The sequence below is a fragment of the Microcaecilia unicolor genome, chromosome 4 (assembly GCF_901765095.1).
Source record: "Microcaecilia unicolor chromosome 4, aMicUni1.1, whole genome shotgun sequence".
NCBI lineage: Eukaryota > Metazoa > Chordata > Amphibia > Gymnophiona > Siphonopidae > Microcaecilia > Microcaecilia unicolor.
In genome coordinates, this window is record NC_044034.1 from 97,183,554 (window position 1) to 97,199,577 (window position 16,024).

Below are 16,024 nucleotides of genomic sequence, written 5' to 3' on the forward strand. Positions count from 1 at the left end.
AGGTGGAACTTGGAGGGAAACTGCTGCGGTGGTAGTGAGGGGTGGGGGTATTTCATGCCTAGGGGGAGAAGCCAGTCTTTATAATGGGGAGAATTCTACACAAGAAAATTAAAATTAAACTGGGCAGAGTTCTAAGTAAATATTGTGCACAGAACTTCAACTGTTTTGCACAAAACTCGCCCAGGAGTTTAAAAATAGCCCACGCACATTTCTACTATCAAATTAATCATTATGTCACACACAATGTGCTAAAATTCTAAAAAGAATAAATCAAGTTATATATTTTTAATAAAAATAAAATCAAAGATAAAAAGATTAATTTTTTTTCTTAATAATATAACAGCACTAGTAAAAAAGGCCCGTTTCTGGAGCAAATGAAACGGGCACTAGCAAGGTTTTCCTCCCCAACACCCCCCCTCCCTCCCTACCCCACCCGTTCGTCGTTCTGAAGCCACTGACGCCATTGCTCCGCACCTCGTGAACGCACCTTCATCAGCTTCTTGGTTCTGAAGCCACTGACGCCATTGCTCCGCCCTCGATGCGTGATGCCATTGCTCTGCCCTTGACGTCATCACGTTTGACGCGAGGGCGGGGCCCAGAGACGGTGCTTTCGGTGGCTTCACCACCATGACCCCTTCATGAAGGAAGTGATGTCAGTGGCTTGGCTGCAGTGACGTCAGTGTCCTCAGAATGTTGAGGGTGAGTTTTATTATATAGGATTCTATTTTTCACAATACTATTGAAATGGAGAAGCTTTTATCCTTTCTTCTGCATAAATAATGCTCTCTTCTGGAACCTACAGTCTTCCTTCCAAATAAAGGCTTTGGCTAACAGCTCCACAAAAATTAATGGTTAAATCATTCTGTTACCAGCCATGGCTCTATCCCCAAAGCAAACCAAAGAAAATGGTGAATTATACTAAGGAGTCACATGTTCTCCAAATGCTGATGTGATAACCACTTGGACAAAATTCTTCTCAGCTTCTATATGCAAGATAACTAATGATCTCAGGGAAAGTATTAACCTGATGGGTGGCAAGTTTCTGGTCCAGGTCACCTTGCTTCCGGTAACACACATTTCGTGTCAAGAGCAGAAACCAGTTTAAGATATTATCCTATTCCTCCCACCTCCACCCATAGGGAGAACATGAGGATCTCACTGTTCTGGACAATATGGATACTCAGCAACAGCAGTTCTCTTCAAGGTAAAATTGCTCAGGATTCCGTTTAAAAAGTTAATCAGCCACAGAATACATTTACCTGACTGGCTGATTATCCACCAAGAATTTTAACATGATTCCCCTTTAAATTGTTTTATACACAATGCATTATTGATGGGATAATAAAATATTTACCAGTAGGTATGACCTCTGAATTGCAAACAGAAATTAAAAATAACAACATCCCCCCCCCCCCCCCTACACACACACACATAGCAAAATCAGCAGATCCCATACCTCCATCATCTCCAGCTTATCTGGGTATGCCAAATCTCCAGGAGCAGGCTTGTAGCCTATGATATCTGTCTGAATATAAATGTGAGTCCTATAGACAAGTCTTTCCTGGACATCTTCCAACATCTGCTTGATCACAGCTGCAAATGCAGCCAGTTGTTCAGCTAGTAACCAAAATTAAAGAATGTCAACCACTGTATATGAATGAATTCTTCCCAAAAGTTAAATAAAAAGTCATGATATTTTAAGAAAGTAAGATGTCAGTAATCTAGAATAATGTGAGAATACATACCACAGTATTATCATACACATCAGATATGACTATTGAGGAGATAGCAAATATTTAAAGAACCACTCATACAGGGAATGCACTTCTACAAAGCCAGTCACAGTGAATAAAAAAAAATGTACAATGTTATGATGTTATATGTATCTATGTATTAAACAAAATGTTCTAATCAAACATTTTGACCGCTAATCAAGGTTAGGGTTAATTTGCTTGCCATCCTTACATTTTAGTATCCATAAAATCCCTCTCTCCCTACCTTGTTCCTCCCAACAACAGGTATCCTTTCAAAAGTGATATAAATGAAGAACATGTTAACATTTTCTGCAGGTAAGTCCTTTTTTGCATGGTGGAATTTAAATTTACCTGTTGACTTCCGTTCCTCGAGTCCTACCAGACCAGTACAGACAAATGGATTATGTCCCCTTCTTAGAAGATGGAGACACAGAAAAAAGGCTCATAGCTGATTTCACGCCTCTTATATGGGTTTGGTGTTACCTTCTGCTCTTCAGTATACCTATATCAAAGCCAAGGATCCAAGATTTTAAAAAAACATTAAAATCACCAAAAACATTTATCAAGCTTCCAAATCATCAAAACCAAACCTGATGCAACCAAAAATGTCTCTCCTTGGTCAATACCCACAGAGATAAGACTCAAAACCAAGAGTAAAATTAGTCCCAAATAACTTCAAGAATGGGTAACATTGTCGTCATTTTTATTCTTAATTGCCACAGCTTCCCTGGGTGGGTTCTGAACTGGTCTGGAAAGGAAACGAAATTAACAGGCAAGTTTAAATTTCAGCTTCCTGGCTGTTCATGCCAGATCAGTTCAGACAATTGGGAAGAACCTAATCTCCACTTAGACCAAGTGAGAGGAAGCCACAACTCCTTTCAGGATGATCCAAACCAAGGTATATACTCTCTCTGCCTGAACACCAAAGTTTATGTACTTAGAGTTAGAATGCAATGGAGGCAAGGCCTCTCTTCTGCCAATATCATCTGTAGAGAGATTCTGTCTACAAGATTTCCTGTGCCCTCCTCAAGTGGCATGTTGGCCTTCTGTTGCCTGCAAACTCTTGCTGGTGAAGCTTGAAGCAGTTATGTTCTTGACACCTCTGAAGATCAATGCCTTAGATATCACTGTGCCTTTTCACGAGCCATTCATAGCCAAATGCGCCTATCTGAGCTCAGAAGGGCCCTAAAAGGGAAGCCTACGTCCAACTTGAGCATAGTGGTACTTGTCATTACCTGACTTTTCTACAATTGGAAATGATGAGCCTAAATTCATGCAGAAAAGGTATACTACCCTCCAAAGACAAAACTTACTGAGATGGTATCCTGTGGGGCCCAAGGGGAAGGGAGGTCAAATGACTGGTCCCAAGAAGGGAAGACCACTCAAAGTGGGATTCTCATGTGCTTTCCTCTCTAGAGGAAAATATCCTCTCAGACAGTAGGTAGGGCCAAACAACTCTGATGTTCTGACTTGCCCATCATAAGGGGGCCACTACTACCATTCTGTTACATCATGAGGATTACACCCGAGAACCATTTAGTGGTAATCTTTGAAGGGAAGACATGGGAATGCTCCATAAAGGCCTAGGACCGTGATAAATCTCTCCCTACCTCATTGTCTTGTGAATTGCCAAAGTGACTTCTATGCCGAGTGCCTTAAGTAAATAAAGAAATAGGGCACTAAATCTGCGGTTGAATTAATCAGCCAAATGTTGTCATTTTGTCAGTCATAAGTACCCATAAGTAGTGTTGTACAATCCAGTAATTAAGTATCTTGATGGTGTCCTGAAAGACAATGCCTGGCAATTCATCATCCACAACATGGAGAGGGCAGACCCAGACAAACCAACTCACATTGGCCACCTTACAAAGAAAAAGGAAGGAAGCAATTTGTCAGTTTAACTCACAGCCCATTAAAATGACCAAGAGGCATATTTTCAAAGCACTTTGGGAGGCTAAGTTCCATAGGTTTCTATGGAACTTTGGGAGGCTAAGTGCTTTGAAAATGAGCTTGCAAGACATTTCCAGAAGGCACTTATCCCCCCTAGACCATAAGGAAACTGATCAATGAGGCTGAGTTTGCTGCAACCACTGCTCTGTAAAGAAACTTCCAAGAACTTTGGTTGTACTCCCTGTGGATTTACCTGCACTGGAACCAGGTCAGGTCCTGAAGCACCTGATGAAAGGGGTTCCTTGATATTATTTAGCTGTAAGATTCATCTGGTGTGGGTCCATCCAGAAGCAATTTCCCACACAGAAAGGTCAAACCATCCAAACTATGCATACTATTACCTGCAAAGAGGACCCTATAGTAACATCTTGGGGGTGCTCAACCTAACACAAGAGTTCTTCAGTCACACAGCCACTGAATACCATTGCCTAAAAAGAGGGAGCCTTTTCAACCAAAACTGAAAACCTGATTAAGCAGAGAATTCTGAGCACTCTGCTTCCTCCAGTACCAGGATTGCAGACTTAATAAAAACAGCTTGTCCACCTTAAGACTGGAAACTGGCATTTCCTATTTCTAGGAAAACCCTCTCTCTAATAACTTGAAGCAGTAGGAAACAAGGAGACCACCTGGCTAACAAAATAAACAAGTTCATCTTTTCTGAAAAGCCTATACACAAATAACACATCCCTTCAGAGAGGGAAAGCTCTCTTCCATCCAAACTCGCCAAGAAGCTTATTAGACTACACCTTTTCATCCTTCTCTTTCCCCCAAGGCTCCCTTCAAGAGAACCCTTCCAACCACAACAATCCTGCCCTGGCCCAGCCCAAGATCACTTCAGTGGGAAGAGAGGGAGAAGTGTGAGAATGCACCTGTGAAGAGAAAGTGAGAGCTTTGGTCTAAGGAGCAACAGCTCCTCCTCCCCATCAGGCATCTGTAATTCAAAGAATGCATAGTCCATTCAATCCCCTAGATTCTCTTCAATTTTCCCAATAAAACTTTAAGGATTATCTTGCATAGAAAGGGAGAAGCAGAGGAAGTGGAAGGAGGGAGGGAAGTAGGATCTAAGCCTCCTGAATTCTGCCCTACTCTCTGCACCAGCTCAGGCCACCATAAGCAGAAGCTATGGAAGAATACTTACCAGCACCTGCTCTACTAGAGACTGGAGCCCCGGAAGCACACTTACAAGTCCCTGTTCTACCACAAAAAAACAAGAAGAGCTTGTCATCATGTGGCTGATATATGTTTTACCACTTTAAATGCTGTAATTATAAGAATAAAGGAGGAAAAGACCTCAGACACCCAACTCAATACTAGCACAAAATGCTTATGGCTGGGGCTGTACTTTTCAAATCATCAGTCAGAAAAACCTCCTTCATATCAAAGCACAATTTCATGTGGTAAACTCCCAATGGTGAATCATTAAATTCTATCCAAAACTGTGACACACCCTGGGTACAGCAAAATATGGAAGAGCAGAGGGCAGCCTCACCCCCTTATAAAGGGTTTGAATCAGCTCTTAGCCTTTTTTTTTCCTTCTGTCTTCATCTGCTAGCAGGGGGACATAGCTCACTTCTCTGTACTAATCTGGCATGGATAAGGGAGGTGCCTTTTCTGTTTAGCTTTATATAGGTTTTGCTTCTCTGGTTTCACCTGCTTTCTCTTAAAACTTGGGAATTACTAGTTGTTTCTAAAGTGCAGGCTAAGGGAAGGGACCCTTACTCAAGGATGGAAGAGTGAAGAGGAGACAGAGAAAATATCATTGCTAACTTCATGTATTTAAGTATAATCACAATGAATGACACTGTTTTAAAGCAAGCAAAATTAACACAACCTTCCCTGCACTGTATAGCTGTTTTACAGCAATTTAATGTTGATCCCTATTGGAAAGAAAAAAAAAATTAAAGTCTCCTCCACCAAAATATCTACCTTACACAGTTATCATATTAAAAATTAAGTATAATTTAGAATATCTTATATTATAGCTTGGAGAATTCAAGCAGTTCACTAGATACACCTACATCAGTATCACAGTATCACTTGCATGGTTTTCACTGTCAAAACCCTTTTCATAATTTACCATTGTTCTGAACGTGATCTTCAAGCATCTCATTTTTGAGAATCCCACAAAGCTCTGACAAAGTTTCTAAATGAATAACATGGATGATAAGTGGCCTGAGAACATCATACAGCGACAAGCACAGCTTTTCCAAAAGTTCACTGTAGGAAAAAAAAGAAAATAAGGGAAATATTAAAAGAGAAGATACTAGACCAGAATGTCCACTTGAATATAAATACATTTAAAGCATCTTTTCACTCAAAGCAACTTGAAAGTAATCCAGGCTGTCAGCAATAAACTGTACTATACACCCTTAGGATAAGAAAACAAGTCCAAGGACAACAAGATACACATCCTCACATGTGAGCGACATCATCTGACAGACTAGAGCAGGAACAACTCTCCAGAAAAACCTCTGAGTGGGTTTAACCGTGTATGTGCACAACTTCCCGTTTGCCACCGTTGTGCAGAACCTCACTAGTCAAGTCACTGGCTTTTAAAATTCAGCTTCAAGAGAAGAGAGAGGGTATGTGAGGAGGTGTATCTCCTGTTATCCTCGGAGAACACCTGCTACAGGAAAGTAACTTTTCTCCAAGGACAAACAGGATTCACTTATCCTCACATGTGGGACTCCCTTGCTGCAGGCTGCCCTCAATAAGAAAAGGAGAAATAGAACATAAACCTCACAACTGGGGAAAGCAGAGGAGAAAATATGTGCAACGTGTGTTTTTTTTTTTTTTTATTGGAAGGCAGTTAGGAACAGAAAATAATTGGCCGGGTTCTGGGGGATGTAGTTGGATTCTAGCCCCCAAAAAGATTCTGGAGGACTATCTGGCACTGACTGATGCATGAGGAGTGTTATTCTAAGCAATAATGTGAAGAGAATGTAGGGACAGAGGCTTACATCACAGCTCTGCAAATATCTTCTATGGAGGCAGCCATAATCATGGCCCGCTAGATTCAGCTCAGCCTCGGCATTAAGTGAATGAAATGCAGTCTGCTAGCCAACTGAAAGAGTGTGTTTGCCAATAGCAGCCCCCATCCTGTTTGTATCAAAAGAAACAAAAAGTTGGGAAGACTTCCTATAGGCTTTAATCTGCTCCAGAAGGCAGCAAAGGCTTTCCTGAAGTTCAAAATATGCAGTGCACTTTCACCTTTGTGGACATGAGGTATTAGAAAGAATGTTGGCAGAACAACTGATCGGTTAAGATGGAACGCTGATACTACCTTAGGAAGAAACTTAGGATGGGTGCATAAGACCACCCTATTATTGTAAAACCTCATATACAACTGATCTGCTACCAAGGCCTGGAGCTCACTACCCCTGTGGATTGAAGTAAGATTTCTCCAATCAGTATCACCAGTGGTATAATCCTACAGTGACCATCATAACAGGACCTTCTAAGGTCAAGTACTTCAAGTGCAGGTATTCCTTTCACCAGACTGGACTGAATCATTCACAAGGACAACGAGTCCCAAAGAGGAGGTGTGACTGAAATGATCTCCTGGAAGCACCTACAGCCCGAGATCACCGGAGCGACAGGGTCCGCTGAGCTTGCCTCAAATTGTGATGTGCCAAAGGAGTCACATGAACTGTGAAGGCTATGTAGTCTAGCGTCCTCAAAATTTGGCCAGTAGCACACCTCTTCTACTACAGATATGAAAGTCAATATTCACTGTTGTGGGAGAAATGTGGATGCCACAGTCATGTCTAGCAAGACTCCTACAAATTCCAGTCTCTATGACAGGCTGAGCTGTGATGATAATTTATGAACCTTAATTGCTCCAGCACCCGAATGGTCATATGCATCAACTCTTCTGCTCTTTTTTTTGATGTGCTCACCACCAGCCAATTGTGCAAGCAGGGAAACATGTGCACCCCTAGTCTGCATAAAAGTGCTGCAACAACCGCTAGTCATTTTGTGAATACTCTTGGTACTGATATGAGGTCAAATGGCAGTATACACCACCAGTAGAGGTGTTTCCCTACAACAAATACCACATACATCCATCTCATAGGAAGCATCTCCATACTGGGTGTACGCATCCTTTAAATCCAGCAAATATAACCAATCCCCTTTTTTGAAGAATGGGACTAAGGGTACCTAAGGAAACCATCCTAAACTTTTACTTGGATAGAAACTTGTTAGGGCCCTCATGTCTAAAATGGGACAAAAGCCTCGCCATTTTTTTTACTATGACGTATTTGGAATAAAATCCATGCCCCCATTCCTCTGGTGGAACAGGTTGGACAGCACTGGCTTGCGAGAGAGAAGAGTTCCTTTGTAAGCAATTACTGGTGTTAAAATTTTGATGCTCTCAGTGAGCAATTTGGAGGAAAGGTCTCTAATAACAGAAGGTAACCTTCCTGCAGTATTTTGAGAACCCACTGGTCTAAGATTATAAAGGGTCATCTTACTGCAAAAAGAGTCAGCCTCCCTCCTATGGAAAGGTCATCCAAGGCCATTAGGGGGATTGAAATTATGCTTTGCTGGAGACAGTCAAAATCCCATCCCTGACTGAATGAACGCGTGACTGAAAGGCCCCCAATTAGTGGGGGTGTACATGGAGAAACCCCAGCTCTGAAATCTAATCATTACTCCCAAACAAGCTTTTTGGTTACACCAGACTAGAATCTCCTTGTACTCTAAAAGGGAGTGCCAGATATTCTCAAACCTGTTTAGCTTATCACCCATTTTGGCTGACACCCACTCCATCTTATGATTTTCCATATTTTATGCCAAGAGGACTCAACTGCTGTTGCTGGCTGCTGTTTCTATTTGACTGCCAGAAAAAAATGTAGCTGAACCTGGCTAAGTTGTTTAGGTGTACAAGAATTAAATATAAATAAAACAAAGAAAAAAAAAATCCTGTCCCTGATTTTGTCTGTGAAGCTGGCTGGCATTTTTGGGCTCTTGGCTGCCTGGTTCATGAGCGAGATCCCTGTCGATGATTGGGAAGAGCAGGAAGCTGGAGCAAGGAGGTTAAATCGAAACGAGACAGAAGGAGTGAGCTTGTCGCCATACTGAGTTACCCAAAACAATAGCAAACACATATTAGAAATAAGAACAGCCTACACATAGCTTGGCGTGGACCAATAGTTTGCTTTGGTTTGAGTGTATCAAGATGGCAGCTACAGCTTCAGCCTTGTCACATGACTCAGTCTCCTGTCAATTAAACCTCCTTGGAGTGGAAGATATGTAAAACCTTTGAGAGTAGTAGGATCTCAGTTACTCTTTGCTATAAAACCTCCTAGAAGAGGAGGCGGGTCAGAAGCGGGCTTGGGGAGAGTATTCAAGTGCTGCATGATTAGAGTGGCAGCCCCCTGCATCTCATCTCTGAAGAGATAACAACAGCAAGTTATTCCTGCACTTCAGTCTTGAGGCCCCAAGCCAGGCAAGTCTGCGAGTGCCAATCCCCATTGAAGGGCTCTCAATGCTGTACCAAAAATATCATACGTCACACAGATCATATATTTTCCACATGTCTCTCCATTGGCTAATAGTTCATGAAGCTTGTCAGCCTTCTCCTGAGGGCGAGTGTTAGCAAATTCCACTGCACTGTGTACTATGTTCGGTAAGTACGTGCCCTTGCAATGCTGATAGATGTGGGATATGAGCATAACATTTATGAAATCTTCTTCCAAAAGCCCTGGCCTCTCTCCCTGGGGGCACCAAAGAGTGAGTCTTAAAAACTCTTGGCTGTTTTGAGAGCAGATTTGACCACCATGAAACAGTAAAGCCACCAGAGCTTTTCGAATCCCAGAGTCTTCTGAACTCTGTACATAGAGCTGACCTTCTTATTAATAGGTTGGATGTGGAGGATGGGTGGGTAGTGGGGGAACCTCCCGCAATCTCATTTAGAACCCTTCAGGATTCTGTGAACAGGTGCTGTCACAGCTTTGATGGGGGGGGGGGGGGGGGGGGGGAGAGAATGGAGGATATCCTTTTGTGTGCCATGGATTCCTCTTTTCTTCTTCCATCTCTAAATGGAACAGCTTTAGATATCTCCCAAACAAACTGAGTAAACAAGAGCTCCTCTGAGGAGGACTTGCCTCTCCCCTGGTGAGGGAGGGCTCTGATAAGAGACTAGAAGAGTCCTCCTCCAAGAGGGCTCCTATGTTTGTCTTCAAAATCCCAGGGGTTCTCCGTGTCTGACTAAGTACTCTACACAGGAGACTTTCTGCCTGTCTGGATGTCTGACTTCCTGGTCTGGCCTAAGCCAAGGGCAATGAGACACTGGGAATCTTTGATGCACCAGGAAAGCTTCCTCTCTCGGTGGACTGAAGAATGACACAGAGTTTAAACCCCTTCGGTGTCAATGCATCTCCAGGAGGCAGCACATGGGTCTTAAGTATCGGCTTATCACCTCAAGCCTTGACATAGACACTGTCAAAACCACAGCTTGAAATCAAGAAAAGAAGTGTTCTATACAATCCTCGAACTTCATGAGCTGCTCCTCAAAAGCTGCCATTAATGAAAGGAGGAAGGTATCACAGTTGGAGTGGCCACGTCCTCCTGAGTCACTTGGGGTGTATCAGAAGCAAGGTCCCAGTTACTTGGAGGCTGCTGCACCCCCTCCAAAACCACGGAGAAGGAGTGGTCCTCACATCAAGGGCACAGAAGGTAGTGACGGCAGCTGGCCTTGCTGAGTTTAAAGGGGGTCTGGACAGATTCCTGAAGGAAAAGACAATTGATAGTTATTAAATTTTGGGGTTTTGCCAGGTTCTTGGGGCCTGGATTGGCCGCTGTCAGAGACGGAGTGCTGGGCTTGATGGACCTTTGGTCTTTTCCCAGCGTGGCAGTGTTTATGTACTTGTGATTCGAGGGCAGCAATGATCGCAGGGCCTCAGTGCTCCAAAAGGACTTGATATCATTACACACCAGCCTCCATCTTATGTTCAGCATCTTTGTCCTTCAGAACTGATGAGGATGGATCCTTCCTCTTTTCAGATGGAAATCAAATGATGACCAACCCCAATGCTTGAAATAGAGGGTGATTGAGACACACTTGATATCTATGTGTACCCAGGGTCTGATACAGCTCCTGAAGCCATGTAGACCGATGCCTCCTAATGTCGAAGTCAATGAACCTGTTTTATCAGCATCAAAAATTAATTCGCAATGTTTCTCTCAACCACAAATTCCTCCTATGGCCTACTCCAGCAGCCTTCTCTGCAACTTCCTGTTCCTGCAAATGCAGGACACTGCACAGAAGCGGTTTCTTGGATAGGCCGAAGGCAGGAGTCAACATATCTGTGTCAACTGTGGATATATTTTCAGTTGTTCAATCTCGTAGCTGAAAAGCTACATTTGCTAAATCGTCCAGTGACACCTCTAAAAGCACAGCACAGACACGATGTCTGGTCATTGGCAAATAAAGATTTTATCTACTCAACTTTTGGCGTTCCGCTTGGATTGGTTGCCCCACGTCCCTTCCCTACTCTTTGGACAGCATCTTCCTTCATAGGGAACTCTTCTTGGTGTGCTTGGCATTTCTGTTTTTTTAACACGCTTTAAGTGATATTCTTGGAGCTGTGATTTTGAGGTGTCACTATTTAGCAAAGGTAGCTTCTTAGATACAAGACTACAACTGACAATACATCCACAATTGACTCAGATACGTTGACTCCTGAAGCAGGCATACCATCTGCTGAAACACTGAACCATGTACAGTCTTTTATATCTGGTCGTTGACAAAGATTTTATCTACTCAGATTTTGGTGTCCCGCCTGGATTGGTTGCCGACGTCCCTTCCCTACTCCTTGGACAGCATCTTCCTTCGTAGGGAATACTGCTTGGTGTGTTTGGCGTTACTATTTTGATCAAGTCATCCCTCCAAAGTCAGTAGCCATAGCTTAAGCAAACTGCTAAGGAAGGTCACTGTGAGGACCAAGATTACTTTAAAAGAATTACAGAAGTATTTAGCTGAGGCTGGGAAAAATATTGACAATTTCAGATTAGTCCACAAAGGTGGTCTGCATTGGAGTGTAACAAGAAGGAAATTATTGCTGAAGAAAAACAATATGATGAGCCATACAATCTTTGCAAAGAAAGACTGAGGATGAAGCATGCATAAGGGAGAATTTTTTGTGATCTGATGAGATTAAAGTGAATCATTTTGGTCTCAATGCTTTGCGAGAAGTGTGACATAAAACAAACACTGCACATCATCTTGCCACACCTAACCTTACAATGAAACTTTGCAACAAAAACATTATGTTGTGGGGATGCTTTGCAGCAACAGGGACAGAGAAGCTTTTGAAGACTGAGGGATGGCGAAAAGCACAGGCAAGCCCCGAAGAGAAACATGTTCCAGTCTGTCACAGCTCTGGGATTGGGAAGAAGATTCACTTCTTAGAAAGACAATGATCCTAAGCACAAAGCAAAGCAACAATAGCATGGCTCAGGAAGAGGGAAAAAAAAAGAGAGAGAATGTTCTGGAGTGGCCCAGTCAAAAATCAAACCTGACTAACTGAAGTAAACAGATGATCTCCAATCAACTTGAAAGAGCTTGAGCTATTCAGTAAAGAAGAATAGGCAAAATCTGCTCCCTTCAATGGTGCACAGTTGATAGATTCTTATCCTAAATAACTCATGGCTACTTATCATTATAAAAGGAGCTTCCACCAAGCATAGAGTGAAAGGGTGTGAAGATTTATGCAAGAAAGACTTTTTGGTTTCTTACTCACTTTTTGAATATTTCTATCAAGTTCAAAGTGTAGAGTGTGTTGTGTAGATCAGTAAAACAAACTCTTACTTGAATTCATTTTAAAATCTACGTTCTAGATAGTATAATATGAAAAATGAAGAAGGCACTGTAACTTATCGTGCCCCTTAAAATAATTGGAAAGAGTTAATTGATTTACTCAATTTAATTAGAATAATCTCTTCACAGAATTCTAACTTACTAATTGTTAGTGATTTTATCTATACTTTTAGACTGGTTCATAATTTATTTATTGCATTTGTATCCCACATTTTCCCACCGTATGGTAGGTTCAGTGTGGCTTACATATTGCTAAAAAGGCGGTTACAAAATTTAGATCTGTAGAAGTCTAGTACATAATACAGAAGTACAATAAACACTTAGGTTGATATATTAGCATATTGTGAGAGAGGTTAATATTATTGTTTTCCATTTCTGAACTTTTTGTGATGCAAGGTGGTGTGGGATTAGGCAGATCCAGGAGGGAAAGACTTCTTGAAAAGATGTGTTTTCAGGTTTATTCTGAATTGTAGGTAGTTTTCTGAGTTTCAGGTCTTTGGGTAGTGAGCTCCAAAGTTGTGTGCCTATAAACAAGAGGCTGGCGGCATGTGAAGATTTGTATTTCATACCTTTGCAATTGGGGTAGTGAAGGGTTAGGTAGGTTCTTGCTGTTCTCGTCACGTTTCTTATTGGTAGATCGATAAGTTCCATCATGTAATCTGGTGCGAGTCCGTAGATGATTCTGTGGACTACTGTGCATATTTTGAATGTTATGCGAGCGTTAATAGGAAGCCAAAGTAAGCGCCCTAGGAGGGGTTTCGTGCTTTCGAAGCGTGTTTTTCCGATGATGATTCTGGCAGCCGTGTTTTGTGCTGTCTGTAGTTTTCTTATGATTCCATCTTTGCAGCCTGCATAAATACTATTGCAGTAGTCTACATGGGTTAGCACCATGGTTTGGATCATGTTTTTATTTATTAGGATTTATTTACCGCCTTTTTGAAGAAATTCACTCAAGGCAGTGTACAGTAAGAATAGATCAAACATGAGGAGGCAATTAGAGCAGTAAAAATATTTGAACAACAATACAAAGTATGGCATGGTATACTACTTGTAATGACAACACAATCCAGCTTATAATCGAAAGACAAAAACGCCTATATTGCGACCTAAATCGGGAGATAGGCGTTTATCTCCCAAAAACGAATAACGCGGTATAATCGAAAGCTGAACTTGGACGTTTTCAACTGCACTCCATCGCGGAAGCGTACAAAGTTGACGGGGGCGTGTCGGAGGCGTGGTGAAGGCGGGACTGGGGCTTGGTTATCACCCGAACAGAGATGGGCGCCTTTCGCCGATAATGGAAAAAAAGTATGCGTTTGTAGCTAGAATTTAGGGCACTTTTCCTGGACCCTGTTTTTTCACGAATAAGGCCCCAAAAAGTGCCCTAAATGACCAGATTACCACCAGAGGGAATCGGGGATGACCTCCCCTGACTCCCCCAGTGGTCACCAACCCCCTCCCACCACAAAAAATGATGTTTCACAACTTTTTATTTTCACCCTCAAATGTCATACCCACCTCCCTGGCAGCAGTATGCAGGTCCCTGGAGCAGTTGTTAGGGGGTGCAGTGGACTTCAGGCAGGTGGACCCAGGCCCATCCCCCCCTACCTGTTACAATTGTGCTGCTTAATGCTTAGTCGTCCAACCCCCCCAAACCCACTGTACCCACATGTAGGTGCCCCCCTTCACCCCTTAGGGCTATAGTAATGGTGTAGACTTGTGGGCAGTGGGTTTTGAGGGGGATTTGGGGGGCTCAACACACAAGGGACGGGTGCTATGCACCTGGGAGCTCTTTTACCTTTTTTTTTGTAAAAGTGCCCCCTAGGGTGCCCGGTTAGTGTCCTGGCATGTGAGGGGGACCAGTGCACTACGACTCCTGGCCCCTCCCACGAACAAATGCCTTGGATTTATTCGTTTTTGAGCTGGGCGCTTTCATTTTCCATTATCACTGAAAAACAAAAACGCCCAGCTCACAAATTGTCGAATAAAACATGGACGTCTATTTTTTTCGAAAATACGGTTCGGTCCGCCCCGTTCTCGGAGATAAACGCCCATGGAGATAGACGTTTTCGTTCAATTATGCCCCTCCACATGTACTAGAACATTACAATTGGTAGTGAAGGGTAAGGCAAAGTTGTAACACACAGATGAGTAAGAAAGTAGGAAGAATTAGAAAGTAAGGTGATTGATTTGAAGAAAGTTGCACGTGAGGTCAGAGAGAAGGGTTAAATATTATCTCAGCTAGGGTAGGAGTGGATAAACATGTCCTGCTGCAGTATGTGCAGCCCGAATCAATCCTTGTGTGTGTGAGTGAGACTAACAAGTTAGTTACTTCTTCCGTTAAAGGCTTGGTTGAAGAGCCAAGCTTTCACCTGCTTCCTGAAGTAGAAGTAGTCTTGTGTTAAGCACAGCCTTTCAGGCAATGCATTCCAGAGTGTGGGGGCTACTCCGGAGAAGGCTCGCTTGCGGGTATCACATCGTGTAATGTCTTTTGGAGAGGGTGTAGTTAGTGAAAGTCCTTGGGAAGACCTTAGTATCCTTGGCGGTGTGTGGAGGATCATCCTATTCTTCAGATACTCGGAGCCATTTCCTTTCAGGGCCTTGAAGATCAGACATAGAGTTTTAAATTTAGCCCTGTATTTAGCCAATGAAGTTTTTGCAAAAATGGTGTGATGTGGTCACGTCGCTTGCAACCTTCTATGAGTCTTGCTGCTGCATTCTGAATCAACTGGAGCTGGTGCAGGCCCTTTGTAGTCAGACCACTGTATAGTGCATTGCAGTAATCCAGTCTTGATGTTACCATGGCATGCACAACTGGGATAAGATTTACCTTCTCGATGTAAGGAGAGAGGCAGTGTAGCTGTCGCAAATAGTAGAAGCCACTCTTGAAGGTTGCTTGGATTTGGGGAATCAGAGTAAGTGTTGAATCTAATTGTACTCCAAGGTTCCTGACTTGTGATTTGACGGGGCGTTCATACTTCTGAAAAGGGATTTTGATGTCAGGTATGTATCCACTTGTGTTAGGGACCCAGAGAAGATCGGTTTTACTTGTGTTCAGGCAAAGTTTGTTGTGTTTAGCCCATTCTTGAATTGATGTTAGACAAGTGATCAGTTTACTCAAGGCTGTAGGGTAAGTCAGGTTCAATGGGTATGAGTAGCTGCACATCATCCGCATAGATGTAGAACTGAGTGTCCATTGACCGGATCAGCTCAGCTAGTGGCTTGAGGTAGATATTGAACAGAATAGGTGACAGTATCAATCCTTGTGGTACCCCGCAGGTCAGTGTCCATGGTGGTGATGAGTTGCTGCCAATTATTATGGATTGTTGCCTGTCTGATAGATAGGATCTGAACCAGGCAAATACTGTTTCATTGATACCTGTTTCTGTCAGTCGTGCTAGCAAGATATCATGATCCACAGTGTCAAAAGCTGCTGAGAAATCTAGCAGTACTAACATCGAGGCAAATCCCTTCTCGGTTTCTGTGAAGATCATCT

General features: G+C 42.7%; 1 protein-coding gene across 1 annotated transcript in view; it reads right to left on the minus strand.

Moving 5' to 3' along the window:
- The window catches only part of COG3 (component of oligomeric golgi complex 3), a 155,623-nt gene that overhangs the window by 67,221 nt on the left and 72,378 nt on the right, over positions 1-16,024 (minus strand). The window contains 2 exon segments of the mRNA XM_030200514.1: positions 1,457-1,617; positions 5,782-5,921. Coding sequence (XP_030056374.1) covers positions 1,457-1,617; positions 5,782-5,921 — 301 coding nt within the window.